We start from the raw sequence: 15,953 nt of genomic DNA on the forward strand, positions 1-15,953 counted from the left end.
GGCACATTTCCCTAGCGTAATCATTGACGCTTATTCAAGTAAAGAAATCAAAGCGGTCTTGTATGATTTTGGTCAACATGATCTCTTAAACGTCAAACAAGGTCACTGACTTCAAATGAGCACCAGTGACCTTTCGCTTAGAAGAGGCATCTAGATTCACGGCGGCTGTATGAGGGTCTGGGACAATTTGACCACCAATGCTGATTTTGACCTTTTTTGACCTTATTTGAACTAAAATTCATAACCTAGGAACCTTAAAATTGGCACAGGTGGGTTCACGTACAGGTAAATACAGGAATTTGGTGCCTCCAGCTCCCTTAGCTTTTGAGATCTCTGACCACCACCCGAACGAAAAGTATTCAAGCGGCCACCCGGGCGAGTGTCAAAAGTTAACGTTGACCCTTCGGCACGTTGACTGAAAAGAAATAAGCGAAAACGGCTGACGGTCATCCGACTCAGCAGAAATTCTAATACCCCTGATCTCTAGCGTCACGTCTTACGTCCATACGACACCGTAAATACACGTCTGCAATATCTGGAAAGGCCACAAGCTTTGGGTGTCTGCGACAGGAGATACTTCTTTTTTCATTTCGCTCTGCCTCTGCTTTTGTACCTGCTCGCTCACATGCAGTTGCAGAGCAGATGCGTGTAAGATGCAGGAAATTTGATGGAATGGTTCGTTGCGTCTTAGGTCAATTCGGGTTATATCACATCAATGGTTTGGACAATGCATGTTTGGACAATGCAATGCATAACCTAGTGCATAACCTGATTGGACAGGTTATGTCTGGTCATTTGAGATCAGGTCAGGTGGCGTTGGTCCAGACCACGTCAGGTAAGGTCGTGTCGGCTGGGTCAGACATTAAATGCAACATGGAGTCAGGTCAGGCCAAGTCAGAAAGTCCTGTTGGGATCAGGTCAGGTCAGGTCAGGTCAGGTCAGGTCAGGTCAGGTCGAGTCACGTCACCGCGCGACCGACGCCAGTCGACGGCGCGCCACTGCGGGTAAAACCGGTGCCCTGCAGGCAGCCCGGCCTACACCGAGAGGTCAGCCGCAGTGCCGCGCGAGCCGAGGCCGTCGCCTGGCCCAGCGTCGGCTCGGGGGTGAAAGGCGCGGCGGTCCACCGAGAGCGCTGTCCCTGACGTCACACCGACCTGGGTAAACAGAGAGCCGGCCACGCCGGCCGGACCGAACCACCCGGTCAGGGCGGTGAGACCCGAGCCTCGGCCGCCTTGCCGGACCGAGCCACCCGGTCAGGGCGGTAGGACCCGAGCCTCGGCCGCCTTGCCGGACCGAGCCACCCGGTCAGGGCGGTGAGGCCGGAGCCTCAGGGCGGAACCACCCGGTCAGGGCGGTAGGACCCGAGCCTCGGCCGCCCGGCCGGACCGAGCCACCCGGTCAGGGCGGTAGGACCCGAGCCTCGGCCGCTCGGCCGGACCGAACCACCCGGTCAGGGCGGTAAGACCCGAGCCTCGGCCGCCTTGCCGGACCGAGCCACCCGGTCAGGGCGGTAGGACTGGAGCCTCGGCCGCTCGGCCGGTCAAGAGACTGGGACGTCAACAGGAAGCGACTTAACGCATGTCGTCCTGGGCCGTCTACGGACATGTCGAAAAACGCGACTTTCTGTGTTGCCCTTGTGCGTGGCAGCGAATTTTGAAACAACGTACAATTAATTACAGAGCTGTTACCAAGTTTCCCTTAATGCGGTACCTCATCAGATTCAGGGAGGAGAGCAGTTTTATCACATTCAGCTTGACCACTATGAAAATTCAGATAACTGTGGAAGACAATGGCAGTGATGAAGCGTGGATCCCGTGCACCACTGTCTTGGGTCATCGGGAGCAGCCGCGGCCAGCATCCGGCCGCGCCACACCGTCGCTCCGTGGCTTATGCAGCTCCGAAACGACTACATCGTTGCGGAAACAGCGCGTTGATTACCCACCCGAACCCGTCCCCTCTCCTGCACAGGTCGCCACCAATCACCTACATCATGTGACCTTGAGCGGAAGCAGTGTCACGTCACCCAGCGCGAAAAAGCTGCCCGGTCGGATGGGTGGGTCCAGAGACCACGGCGCCTGAAAGTGAAAGAGGCAGGACTGGACCTGCTGGCGGTCACCTGGGCTGTCGGCTGACCTGGAGAGCCCGGGTACCGACCACCGCATGTGTCAAGCGCCAGACCGCGGCGCGTCAAGTGTGACGAGCTTGAAACCAGAATCTTAGGTGCAGCTAGGCTTTGCGGCATTATATCAACCAAAGCAGTTCTGAACAAAACTTTTATGGAAGGCAGGGGAGTTGCAGTCACAAACAGGAAGCTTTCATCCAAGAAAACGAGTAATAACAGAAACGCCTGCATTTCATACTCTGCTCAGACTTGGAGCACCATTCCGCAACGCCGTGGCACGAAAGTACTTCCGTTGTGCACCTACCATTGCAGTGCGTTCGCCACACACACAGGGCCCATATAATAGCCGAAATTTTGCAGAAATACTGCAGTGAAGTGCGAACAAATGCGAAGAAGAAAGATGGGATCTAAATCAGGTGGCAATTGGCAACCAGGCAGTCAGACAGTTTCAACGCATGCCACGAGGATGTTTGTCGGTGGACCTTTCTTTTCAGCCACTTCATTCCTGTTTTTCCATCAGGAAAATCACCGCATAGCTGTTGTAATAAGTGGCAAGGAATGCAGCTATGACGCATGCATGGCGGCCTCACCACACTCACACCTTAAGCTGTCGTGAGGTTGTCTGATTGGCGAGACCGCCAGCGGGAAAATCTATATGGCAGCGCCTGCCCTGCGTTTCAGCTGAGCTGGTGACGTCATCCAGCTCCACTCACCGGCGCAGTCGACGGGAGGCCAACAGTTGCTTCTACAATGGAGAGTTGTACAGGTGCACCTTCTCAATTACTTGCATATTCACCGGAGGTAAGAACTGGCGAACCTGGTCTATTTCTCGATATCGCTTTGTTGAATGGTCTTTGTCAATTTCGGTTTGTTGATCTCGGTTTGCACGATAATTCTCCACAGCTGTGGAGGTCTTTAGCGGTTTTACACTAATGACCCTTTTGCTAATTGCCGGTGTTATTTATTGTTGTCAGATGTCTCAACAGTAGTTCATATAGACTCAACCTCTCACAACCACATCCATGGAAAATCGAAGTGATTACACGCCCCAGGAAAATATATCATAATTGTAGTGTTTAAATAGTACATTTCTATATGGTCTCCGTTCCGTTCCACGCCCTTTTTGCTTATCATACTTGGACACGCTGCATCCTCTTGAATGACGGCAGGGTCTACGCGAACATGATCTCTGAAGCTCAGAATAAGGTGGAGCGATGAACCTCCGTCACCGATGGTGATCAGCTTGCTGTCAGGAAGTTCGCTGATGCGACGTTCCCGATGAGACGGTGTTATCACGCGCGGTCGGTTATCCTGCAGCTGACTGAAGCGGCTCATTTCCAGGCAAGATCATGCCCAACTGCGGAAACCTGCTCTACTCGTGCTGTTTGCCTGAGTCGACGAAGCGCTTCAGCGGCCACCGGCACGACCGGGGCTTTCGCTTTCCCTCGTTCCCGCTGTCGCTGACCTCAGGTCGCCCGTCGCCGCGCCGCGTCATCTTCCGACGCCAGCCACACGTGTTCGGTGAGCCGCGAGTCGCCGCGAGTGTCCCTGCTTCCCTCTCCCCCTCAAGTCTCTCGAGGGCCCGCCAGCTGAGTGACCTCGAGGAACCGCCGGCGATGAGCATTCCTTCTTCCCCCCCCCCCCCTCGACGGCGCTTCCCGGGAAATCGCTAGCTGACTAAACTACGACTCGAGGACCTCTCTCCCCTCGGTGGCGCTTCTCGAGGGACCACCAGCGGCGCCTCGGGAGTCTCTTCCCGCGCGGCGGCACCTCCCAAGGGAGCGCCAGCTGACGCGGCGCGTCGAAGCTGATGGTGCCGGCGGGGCGCCGGCTGGCGCGCGCCACGCCGGCGGCTGCAGCCCAGCTGTGCTGACCAGACGGCCGGGCCGCCGGCCGTGACGCCGCACAATGGCGGGCAGGCGGGTGACGACAGCGGCCGGCGGCCGACGCCTGCCGGCGCCGCGCCGCGCCACGCTGCGCCTCGTTTCGTGGCTCGTTACTCTCACGGAGGAACGCCTACTGCAAATTGGCTCCGGTTCTGTTTGTTGCACTGCATCACTGAGCCGTAGCCAGGCTGTGGTGACAAAACAGCGCTGCGTGGCCGGGGAGAGGGCGACAGGGTTCTGGGTCTCTGCGCGTGTGGGGAGAGTCCCAGTAGGTCAGCCGTGGTGTGGAGAAGTGGGACGGACAGAGCTTAAGGACTATCGGGCCCATCGCCGTCTTTCACATTCCAAGCGGACCAAGTTGAGTTTCAATTTCAACCGCATCGCCTGTGGCCACGCAGGATCAGGAGCGACCAGTGCAGAGCACTCGTGCCTCTTAGTGTCATTCCTGAGTCCTGAGCGACTGGCTTACAGCATGCGCCATGGCATGACGTAGTGTTTACCGTGGGCCTGCCAGTGGTAGAGCTCCCATGGCAGCCGCCCCAATAAGCTAACTTTAAGCTGCGCTACGGCCGCTGACCAAACAGCTCCCACGTAGTCAGCGTCTCGGGGCCAAGCTGCCACGTGCTGCTGTCACTGACTCCCGCGACGCCGTTCGGAAAGCGTCAAACATGAATCAACAGAACTTTAAGCTAAGAGCGTTGGCGTCCTGATGAAAATTACACCAAGCTCTTGTCTTTTGCGATGCGTGTGATCAATCAAGTCGTACATATTTTCTGACGCTTTCCCCACTCTTTACACTTTGATCATTTGCTCATCTCTCTTGCCAACAGCGAACGGTATGTTAAAGCTGCTCTGTAACTGAATACTTGTCATAACAATTATTTTTTATCATCATGCTCCTGTTACTGATACTAAGAATACTGTCATGCCTACATTGTGTAGACTTAAGACGGTACATTATGGTCCACGATAAGAAACGACACCACATTCAAGGAAGAGTACCAAATTGCAGACCAATTTTCTTATGTACGCCCGCGTACTTGTATCAGTCGTGTCCTCGTCGAGCTGCCCTGAGCTCTGTCAGGCTCTTCTTCAAGCGCTCATATTTTTCCATCTTAAACGAGTGATGGGCCGAGATTGTCCGTCAGGTGCAGCCGCGGTCGAGTCAACTGTGAACTAAATCTAAATAGTTTGAAAGCAGCCGTTAAGCCCTGTGTGAAGGTGCTGAATGGCTCAAACGGACGCAGACAAGACGAAGCGCCAATGGCAAAGGAAAAGACACGCCATTTGTGAGTTTCTGTTCACCTCTTTGCTCAGCTTTCGTACATGTCAATTTGTTCTCTTCATGCTCAGGCCAGTCATTCAAAACTTTTGAATCGGGCTAAACGGTCACTTCGATTAAACGTCATCAAAATGCCCTGCTATGCAAAGGAAGCCTCCACGGAACTGAAATCACAACGATATTACAATGGGCAGGCTTGCTTTGAAAAATATGTTTATCCGGGCAGCTTTGACTCTACGTTTCTCAGCATTTTTCACTTTCAGCGGCTAATCCCGTGAAATTCTTCTTTTGTACATTATTATCAAGGCATTGGTTTTATTCAACATAATTAGCATCACTCACACCAAGGTGTTTGCTTATACCTATCACACTTTGTGACTTGCTCGGTTTTGTCAAAAATCGTACGATGGCTTGCAACACATCTCGATAAAGAATGCTGTTTAAGATCGGACGTTGTTGACCTCTGCTCTTCTGACATTAGTTCAGAACACGGCTCGCGGCGTCTGAGACTGATTCTGACTCTGAAACCGGGTAGCATTGCAAAATTATAAGTTGATAATGATCGTTATCCATACAAATGGTTTGGCTAAGGCATCAGGACTGTGAAGTAGATTGCAAAAGACCGCGGAGAACATTTGTACAATATGCCTCGCGCTGCGTTCGCTGCGCATCTAACATATCAACATAAAATGCCGGTTGATATCTGCATTATATCTGAGAACACTTATCACTGGTCCTGTCTCATATAATTTGTTTGAGTCTGTTTCTGACTCGTTTACGCCTTTCAAAGCAATCGATTTCACTGATACCTAAAACACGCTTTGCTTTTTGGAGTGGGCTATGACCCCACCCAAATGAAATGCAATTCCGGCCAAAATCCTCCGCCCCAGCGGAAGCGTAACAACTCAAAACCTTCGAGCAAGAGAACGACTTTGTCAAGCGTCAGCAGAGCTATTGCCAGACCGTCTCGCATGCGACAAATTCGTGTGTGGCTCACCGAACTGACCAGCCGCAAGCATGCTTGCGTTCGCCGCCTTACTTGAAATAAAAAGACCGGTTTGTAATACTAACCGGTTCCTTATAATGACGATTTATCGACACCAATTGCACAATGTTCTCTTTGGGCGGCACAGAGTGGTAAACATGCACTGATAACCGGCCGCCGGCACTCGTTACACGGGACCTTTGTGACGGCATCCAGAGATGGCTAGCTCCGAGCTGACCCGACCTGTCAGTGACCTGTGACCTGTGACCTGTGACCTGTGTGCAGGGACCCGTCACTTCGGCGGCCGGCGTCCGCGGCCGCCGCGTCAACACCTGGCGGCACCGAGCTTGCCGGGCGCTGCCTGACACGTGCGGGCACCTGGCCCTCGACAATTTCTTGCGCGCAACAGGGGCACAAGGCAGAGTCATTGGCTCCTCTCACACCACGAGCCAGGTAGAGCCGGGTCTCTCTCGTGTCACTCGCTCTCTGCTCTCTCCTCACCTCACTCTTCGTGCCAGCGGGGAGACGGTGTATCTCAAAGCGCTGGGAAGCCGGCGGGAAAACGGTGCAGTATCTCTCGCGGGGAGCCGACGTGTGAGACGATGTTATCTCGGCGGGAGCCGATGAGAAGACGGCGTTATCTCGCCGGGAGCCAGCGGAGAGACGGTGTTATCTCACCCGGGAGCCAGCGGCAGAGGCTGGTGGTATCTCGGCCGGGAGCCAACCGGGAGACAGGGTTATCTCGACCGGGAACCGTAGGGAGACGGTGTTTTCCTCGCCGAGAGCCAGCCGAGGAGACGTTGGTATCTCGCAAGAGAGGCCATGCTGAAGTCGGGCTTTACCGCTCGTCAGACAGGGAGCGGGCTGACGTGACAGGTAGCCTGACTAGAGGAGGCGGCGAGAGTGGCCTTTACCGGCGCGGCGGGATGCGGTCCTTGTGACGTCACGGTAGCCGGCGCCTGCCGTCCGGGCCGGCGTCCAGACTCCTCATTGGCCGTCACACGCAGCACGCTACCGATGATTAATGGGAGCCGTCACGCTGCTGGACCTCGACGGCGAAAATACTCTCTAGCATTCCTGAGACGCATTCGCTCGCTCACTTTCAGGACATCCGCGCTTGTTTCCTTTCCAAAAGAATGCAGACATGTTAACAAAGACAGCGGCGCGGTAGCAAAAGTGAAAGGATCCGGCGGCGCTCTTCCCCACAGCGCGTGTGGTGTTGTGGGCAGCCTCCGGCCGCATGCAGAGCCACACACACCGACATCGTCTGAAGTGCCACCAATGTCTTCATGTCGACAGTCAGCTGAATGAACGCGCGTTGGTAGGCCATGCGTATGCCAGCAGCCATTCCAGCTCACTGGCGGGCGTACGTTGCTTGTCAATTTTGGTGCTGATGCAGGCATGCGGCAACGCACTTTCAGTATTTGTAGTGTACTTTATTGAACGAGCTGTTTTGAGCACGTGTTGCGATGTGTTGATGTGAAATGCGATATGTTGATATGTTGCGACATGTTGTTGATATGACATGTTACGTCATCCAGGGCAGAGTTGACATTTGCAAACGTAACAGTGACGACACAAGCCATGTGTAGCAGCTGAGAGCTACCACGCAGGCTACACAGCTATGGGCCGCGCCGATATGTGAAGCGTGTTTGGTGTCTGTTCGTGCCAGGCGCCGATATGTTTGATGTTGGTTGGTCCACTGACCCGGAGCGACCCCACTGGTCGTCTGACACCGCTGATCCACTTGCCATTTGTGTGAACTTACCCAGCCGTGCTGACCAATCGATGTGTGTCACTGTTGACGCAATACAGAGTGTAGCCTACCGGCAACCGCCAGGATCGTCGTCTCCCCTCTACAGCAGCCTCATCTGCTGTCTCCTCTACAGCCCCCCGGATCGTCGTCTCCCCTCTACAGCTGCTCTGACCGTCGCCTCCACTCTACAGCCGCTCTGACCGTCGCCTCTCGCCCTGCAGAGTGTGGCGTGCCGCTGCCGCGTCTGCAGAAGCGCATCATTGGAGGCTACGAGGCCGACTACGGCGAACTGCCCTGGCAGGCGCACATCCGCATCCTGGGCTACCAGTGCGGCGGCGTGCTGGTCAGCAGGCGGCACGTGGTCACGGCCGCCCACTGCGTGCACAGGTGGGCGCGAGTCCCGCCGCTCCAGTCCTAGTTGAGAATTTCCATTTAAGATGTGAGCCCACTCAGTCGAAACCATTTTTTTTTCACACGCCAGTCGCTACCAGGCGAGCCGGTGTTTGTTCACATATCAGTGAAAGGCATATGTTAGAAATATCACTCGGAGGGCATGTGTGCGGCAGGTCTTCGTGCCGTGGTACAGCACCAAGTGATGCGAGCGGTAACTGGGGGGGGGGGGGGGGGGGGGCGAGCGAGTGATGATAGGGCGTTGACACTGCTGTCGTCACGGCTGGCGACGCCAACTGTCCCTCGCCGGGTGCGGGCCGACTGCGCTGTCTTCCCGACGCCCCTGAAAACATCCCCGACCGGCCTGCCGCAGAGCCAACCTGAAGGACATCAAGGTCCACCTGGGCGAATACGACACCAAGGACACTGGGTTCTACCCGGAACCGTACCCGTCTGCCGTGCGCTCGGTGGCCGAGGTCCGCATCAACCCCCGCTTCCACTACATGCTCACCCAGCCGGACAGGTGAGCATGCCCGGCGGCCGACGGCCCGAGCGGGCCTGGGAGCGGGCGCGATGTGAGAGTGCCGGCCGCTGGAACGCCATGTGGACTCTGCGGTCTGCTGCCGAACATGTCCTAACGGGCTCCTGTGTCTCCTGGCAAAGAATGCCCTCTATATGCTATTGTAATGGCAGCGCCCTATCTGACGTCAGATTGCGCGATAGGGTTAGTAAAAAACAAACTCGCGGCCATATGGCTCGTCCGCTTGCTTGCTGATAGCTCTGTACGGTGCCGACCGGCCCACTTACCGCCCCAGCTACTCGATTATAAACTTTCGCCGCGTCCCATCCGCGAAGTGCAATACAACTGCGACGTGCCCACGTCATGCAGCCGCAGACTGCTCCCGGGCGGCTCGAACTGGTATGGCGCTTGCCGCTGGCCTGACTTGCCGACAATAGCGGCACCGTACGCTCCGCGCTCCAGCCAGTCGACTTGAACAGCCCCGCCCTGCCTTTGAGCGCCACCTGTCGAGCAGTACCTGCTACAACAGCGGACTGCCCACACCGCGCTGGTGGCATTACCAGTGACGTCACATGGTGCCCGTCGCGCCCCAGGTTTTACGTGGCCGTGGTGCGGCTGGACGCGTTACCAGTGACGTCACATGGTGCCTGCTGCGCCCCAGGTTTGAAGTGGCCGTGGTGCGGCTGGACGCGTTACCAGTGACGTCACATGGTGCCTGCTGCACCCCAGGTTTGAAGTGGCCGTGCTGCGGCTGGACGCGTTACCAGTGACGTCACATGGTGCCTGCTGTGCCCCAGGTTTGACGTAGCCGTGCTGCGGCTGGACTACCCGGTGGATTACCGAGCCAACATCCTGCCCATTTGCCTGCCGGCCGACCACGCCGACTACACGGGCCACATGGCCGTGGTGGCCGGCTGGGGCAAGACGGACAACTCCTTCAGTGAGTGGCCGACGCCGCGGACCGGGCGGCCGGGCGGCGCTGGGGGTCTGCAGTCACGGAGGAAGTCAGGAACGGCAGCGACCGTCGATCAAACCGCGTTATAGTGACGGCGAAGCAATGAGCTAGGCACAGAGGCACGTAACGTAACGTAACGTAACGTAACGGCACGTCCTGACCTTTGCTGAACGCATGCTTACTGTTGACGTGTTCTTGTTGGGCTTTCGTGGGACTTCTCAGCACTGGTCTGCTCCGCGTGGGATAGGTGACTTCTCCTCCGCTCCCCGTGCGAGCAGCAGCCGCATGTCTGCCGTCACTAGGTCTTACTTTCTAGTGGTCTGCTCGCAGGTAAGACGGGCACGAACATCCTGAACAAGGCTCCAGTGCCAATCATAGCGAACGAGAACTGCCTGCAGTGGCATCACCAGAAGCACATCGACCTGCAGCTCCACGCCGAGATGTTCTGCGCCGGCCACGAGAGCGGTCAGCGCGACGCCTGTCTGGTGAGCCGCGCCTGACGCCTGCCGCGCCTGAGGCCTGCCGTGCCTGACTCCTGCCTACTGAGCTCCGTCTGACGTCTGTCCACTGAGCTGTTTTTGACGCTTATCTGGTGAGCTGTTTTTGACACCTGTCCGGTGAGCTGTGTCTGACGCCTGTCTCGTGAGATATGTCTGACGTCTGTCTCGTGAGCTGTGACAGACGCCTGTCTGGTGAGCTATGTCCGACGCCCGTCTGGTGATCTGCGTCTGACGCCTGTCTGGTGAGTTGTGTTAGACACCTGTCCACTGGGCTGTGTCTGACACCTGTCTGGTGAGCTGTATCTGATGCCTGTCCACTGGGCTGTGTCTGACACCTGTCTCGTGAACTATGTCTGGCACCTATCTTGTGAGCTGTGTCCGACCCCTGTCTGGTGAGCTGTGTCCGACACCTATCTTGTGAGCTGTGTCCGACCCCTGTCTGGTGAGCTATATCTGACACCTATCTTGTGAGCTGTGCCTGACACTTGTCTGGTGAGATGTGTCCGACACCTGTCTGGTGAGCTATGTCCGGCACCTGTCTTGTGAGGTGTGTCTGACGTCTGTCTGAAGAGTTGCGCCGGACGCCTGCGCCGCCTGCCCCGCCTCCGTAACATCTGACACCCATATCACCGGACAACATTTGACGCCCGCCTGACTGTTGCATGGGTCGGCCGGCGTGGCCTTGTGTCTCTGAAGACGTCAAAAGAGGATGGCATAGTGCTGGTGTGGTGAGATGGTGATGAGTGAGTGGATGGTGTGGGGATGGCGCGGCCGACCACCAGCCTTCATTGACTTTATCCCCCTCGCCTTTCACTCTCAGCTTTTCCGTGACAATATTGGCTCAGATTCGGGATGAATATTGTAACGTTATCTTCGAATCACATGGCTCCTGAGTACGATTCTATATCGGCCCAGCGAGGCCCATGCACGGATTTTGTTACGCGCGTCACGTACATACATTATGTCCTCGTCGTCATGTTACCACCGTCTACTCTCTCCGCATTCTGTGTCACTGGTACTCTTGTCTTACCGGAGTTGTTGATAGACTGGCAACAGAGCCTGCTGCGGCTGGCTGTCCCAGCGTGAGCCTCACTTCTGCCTGTCGGCCAGGGCGACTCCGGGGTCCGGGGGTTCGCTGATCGTGCTGGACGGGGGACACTAGACGCTGACCGGCATCCCCTCGGCTGGCTGCCCCAGCGTGAGCCTCACTTCTGCCTGTTCGCCAGGGCGACTCCGGGGGTCCGCTGATCGTGCGGGACGGGGGACACTGGACGCTGGCCGGCATCACTTCGGCTGGTTTCGGCTGCGCGGTCGACCACCAGCCGGGCATCTACCACAAGGTCTCCTCCAGCGCCAACTGGATCCGGGACAATATCAGGGACTGATCTGCCGGCGGTGGCCACCGAGACTGAGGCGCCACCCGCCAGCGTATCGGCCACTGGGCTGGACTGCAGCCCGGCTGACAGCGGGCGGGCGACATCGGGGCCTGGTCCAAACTGGGTTGTGGAGAACGTTCGAAAGTGATCCGAGCTTTATCCAGGAGGGATCTTGGACACAAACCAGAAATGATCCAGACCTCGTCCGGATCGGGTCCGGGACACCGCCAGACGTGGTTCGGATACATGCCACACGACATCCGGCGTTGGTCGCCGAACCAGAGGCTGCTCCCGACTGGATGCGGGAGGCTCTTCTGGCCTGTGCTGCGCCGGACGAGTTGCAGTCGGACGCATGATGTGCAGCCGCATCGAGTTGACTGGTAATGGCAGGCTCAGACAGCTGGCTCGCGAAGACGAGGTGGCTCAGACGGCCATCACTGCAGTGCCGCCATCTATAGCGGAGAAGCGTTCTCTGCCGGACAATGCTGTCATAGGTGGCGCTTCAGCCGAGTGCGATGACGTTGTTTTGGATCGGAGGACGGACCAGGGACCAGATCTCACGTGCCTCTCGTTTTGCCAGGATTTTCACGTTACGGACAGAGCGCAAAGCTGAATGATCTGAACGTTTTGTTCAATTCAAGTGCACCATTGGCCCTCGTTTGGTCCTGAACCAGAAATACGTACCGGGAACATCACAGAAAATGCGTCCCATGCCTTGTTTACGTGCTCCGTGTTTTGGCGGGAGTCGTTATAGCCAAACCTGAAAGATATTGTAATGTTGACTTGTTAATTGTTTTTAGAGTCGTCCATTCGTCCCGGTCCGACACATTTTACAGTTCTCAGAGACATGACGTGATTATTCTGTGAACGGTTGATGAAGGCGATTGGTGGGTTTGATACCCTTGCCACATGTCTTCACACATTACGAACATGTCTTCGCCACCTTCCCTGGTCCCACCAAGTCATGAAAATGCTTGTATTTGTGGTACGCACAACTACATATGTCTTTCCTGGTCTGGTAAAGTCATGTAGTATTACATTTGCAGTGTACAATACAGCCCTGTGTCTCAGCTCTGTCTGCTTCAGCAAGTGTTGTCGAATCACTGTTGCATGATGAGATACATTTTCCCAGACACTAACTTACTGCATTTCTTGGATCATCAAAAACACAAGACCACTATCACGATGTCATTCATTTGCTGTGAGACTTTGTACAGCAACGAAGGGACATAAAAGGGACACGAGCCGTAATAATGCTCATATTTTTGGATATGTCATTTTTCGTGTAACCTATATGATTATCAAAGCTTGGTTTGACGCTTTCCATTTAAGTTATTCTATTTATATATAAGCTATATATATATATATAATATAACTTATCATATATAAGTTATATCTATTGCGCTACAAGTCTCTATTTCTCCTCAATGCTGCAGTAATACACGTCTGGCACTGCATCCATTTATTGATTAAGCCATTCCTGTACAAAGCCGCAGCAGTCGCAATCAGTTGTGGTGCAGTGGAAGGTGAAAGGGGCCTCGCAGTGGGGTTAATCATGAGATACCCCGCTCTGTCTCCTGCAGTCAACCCGACTTGCCTCGTCTCAGTAATGTCACAGTCACACTCCGCCACGTCGCGCTCTGCCCCACTTGTATATCTCCGCCAGACAAGTGCTGGATCATCACTAGACCACTACAGCTTCCCAGCCGGCTCAGCGTGAGGTCGCCGACAGAGAAGCGTCCTGTTCACGTGCCGTTTCCGGGGCTCGGGCGGCGGGTCCGGCCTTCGGCGCCGGAGCGCGGCCCGTCCGACTCGAGTCGGGGCGAGTCCGAGAGCAGACTCCACACGGGCTCGGAGCCGCACACGTGCAGGCACGTGGCGAGCGCGACCAGCGGCGGCAGCAGCGCGGCCACGTGTCCGACGACGGCCGGCCAGCGCTGCTCGGGCGGGCCGGCGCGCAGTGTCAGCGTCGCCGCCCGGTACACCAGCTGACACACGGCCGCCAGGGGGCCGGCCAGCAGCCAGGCGAGGCGCAGGGGGCGCGCCAGTCGAGACGCACGCCGGCCGAGCGCCGCGCGCAGCGCCGCCGCCCGCCTGTCCGACGCCATCTTCAGGCCGAGCGTGCAGCAAAGCAGCAGCAGGCAGGCGGCCCACTGCAGCTCGAGCAGCTGCGTCACCGAGCCGCGCACCTGGGGCCAGGCGTAGCCCACCAGCAGGAAGCTAGTGGCGAACGCCACGCCGTACGTGGCCAGCGCGGCGATGTGCAGCGGCCGCCGGCGACAGTAGGGCGCCGCGTCGGCCAGGTTGAGCGCCGCGCTGAGAACCACCACCGAGAGCGAGGCGAGCGAGTGGAGCGCCACGGCGCCGAAGTACAGCAGCGCCCAGGGGCGGCCAGTCGGCAGCCGCTGCAGCGCGCCGGACACCGTCACCAGCACGAACTCCTCTGCGTGCGGCTCGAACGTCGGCGGCAGGGCGCTGCTGGAGCCGGACCCGAGGCTGCCGCGGGCGGCTAACACCAGCAGGCTACTGAGCAGGCCGAGGCCGAGCGCGACGAGCCCCACCACGGCGGAAGCGGCCAGCGCGCCTCGGCCGCTCTGGTCTCGCGCCGACACTGACGTCACGACGCCGCTGCCGGCGCCGATGCTAGCGAACGCCAGCCACACGGCGTCGGCACAGAGCGCGAGTCCGAGCCGAGGTCCGAGAGGCCGCGGCGTGATGCCGAGCAGGCGGATGGCGCCTGCCGCGGCGCCCGGCGCTGCCAGCAGCCGGACGGCGACGGCGAGCAGCGCGGCCGGGCTGGCGGCGCAGGCCAGCGCGGCCGTCCAGCCGGCGCCGCGCAGGCCGAGACAGGGCAGCAGCACCAGCAGCCAGCCGGCGGCGTACGCGAGTAGGCGGGCCGCCTGCCGGTGTTCCCGGATGGCGGCCGGCGCGCTGCTGAGCGCCGGACCGCGCACGTAGACGTGGAAGAAGTCGGCGGCGGCCGGCTGACGGTGACCGACGCTGGCCAGCGGCAGGAACGGGGAGCGGGCCGGTGCAGAGTCGAGCTTTCGCGCCGACAGCCGGTGTGACGGCATCTCCGGCAGCGCGGTGCCCCAGCAGTGAGTGCCGTTCGAGCCCAGGTGGCCGTTCGCACGACAGAATTCGTCGGCAGACATGCAACGGAAGTCGTAGTAGACGGAGTAGTTGGATTTCTGACGGCAGGTTTCTTGGAGCGGTAGAGTGTAGCACTGTTTGGAGTTGTATTCTCGACTGCATGTACCCCACGGAAGGGGACTTTGCAGAGAATGAAAGGTGTAAATGAGTACCCAAGCAACGAACTGCATATAGTACATGCTCATTAGCAAGGTAAGCAAAACAAGCGCGTGACCCAAGGCACGGAAAATCGGCCCCAGCCTCGCAAGACCTTCAGCTATGCTCTTGCCAGTGTAATACCCTGCCCACGACTCTAAGAAATGAAGCGGCACGGAACTGGTGACAGTGAGAACAATTACGGGCACGTACGCCACTATGCCACCATATTGCCAGCACAGGAACGGCGCTAAAACCAGTGGACTGACACCGATGTGCAGAACGAATTTGACACACGTGGCATGGATGGCGGATGACCATGTTGCCCGATCGGGCCGGGCTGACGAGCGAGTAGGTGCATCTCGCACGCGACACCGACGCGACAACTTGCTGAAGAGCCCGCTGCAGTAGTCGTCGCCCGCTCCCGGGCGTGGTGAGGTCAACTTATCAGTGGAGAGGTTCGGAGCTGCATCTTCCAGTGACGAGCATGTCAGGGCGCTAAGCAGGCTTGGTGATCGGGACGCCGTGTCACCGTTGTTTGACGTAAGGACTGGATCCACCGGGGTTTTGCTGGCTGCAGTATATATGACGGATTCCATGTCTTGCTGAGGGAAACTGGTGAGGTCTCTTAGAGTAGCAATGCAAATATTTCGCGGTGAAAGTACAACGCTTTTTGCGGCTCGGACAAATACTGACCATTGTTTGGAGCCAACACCCTCCAAAAGCGCCGGTCTTTAAGCGGGCACATTTAATTAATGACCTCTCTCTCCGTGAACAGCCAATTTCCTGTCAGTTACTGACTTACTTTTGCGCATTCTGGACCTCCACAGCCACCTTACAGATCTGAGTGCGAAACGGGGTTAGCAGAACAGACCCAAAGCCACAACAGACAT

The 15,953-nt window shown here is 57.2% G+C and overlaps 2 protein-coding genes across 2 annotated transcripts in view; one reads left to right on the forward strand and one right to left on the reverse strand.

Annotated features, from left to right (window-relative positions):
• The window catches only part of LOC119103331 (putative serine protease 42), a 101,027-nt gene extending 88,185 nt beyond the window's left edge, over positions 1–12,842 (forward strand). The window contains exons 6-10 of the mRNA XM_037226830.1: positions 8,253–8,418; positions 8,795–8,944; positions 9,739–9,881; positions 10,227–10,381; positions 11,623–12,842. Coding sequence (XP_037082725.1) covers positions 8,253–8,418; positions 8,795–8,944; positions 9,739–9,881; positions 10,227–10,381; positions 11,623–11,781 — 773 coding nt within the window. The 3' untranslated portion in view covers positions 11,782–12,842. The remainder of the gene's footprint in view (positions 1–8,252; positions 8,419–8,794; positions 8,945–9,738; positions 9,882–10,226; positions 10,382–11,622) is intronic.
• LOC119102751 (uncharacterized) lies at positions 12,196–15,592 on the reverse strand. The gene is made up of 4 exons (XM_037226208.1): positions 14,775–15,592; positions 14,263–14,366; positions 13,867–13,992; positions 12,196–12,244 (listed from the first exon to the last, which is right to left on the reverse strand). The coding sequence occupies exons 1-4, from the start codon at positions 15,108–15,110 to the stop codon at positions 12,196–12,198; spliced, it is 615 nt and encodes a 204-aa protein (XP_037082103.1). The 5' UTR covers positions 15,111–15,592.
• Positions 15,593–15,953: the final 361 nt, after the last annotated feature.

The sequence above is a fragment of the Pollicipes pollicipes genome, unplaced genomic scaffold (genome assembly GCF_011947565.3).
Source record: "Pollicipes pollicipes isolate AB1234 unplaced genomic scaffold, Ppol_2.1 Scaffold_5724;HRSCAF=6776_pilon_pilon_pilon, whole genome shotgun sequence".
NCBI classification, from domain to species: Eukaryota; Metazoa; Arthropoda; class Thecostraca; order Pollicipedomorpha; family Pollicipedidae; genus Pollicipes; species Pollicipes pollicipes.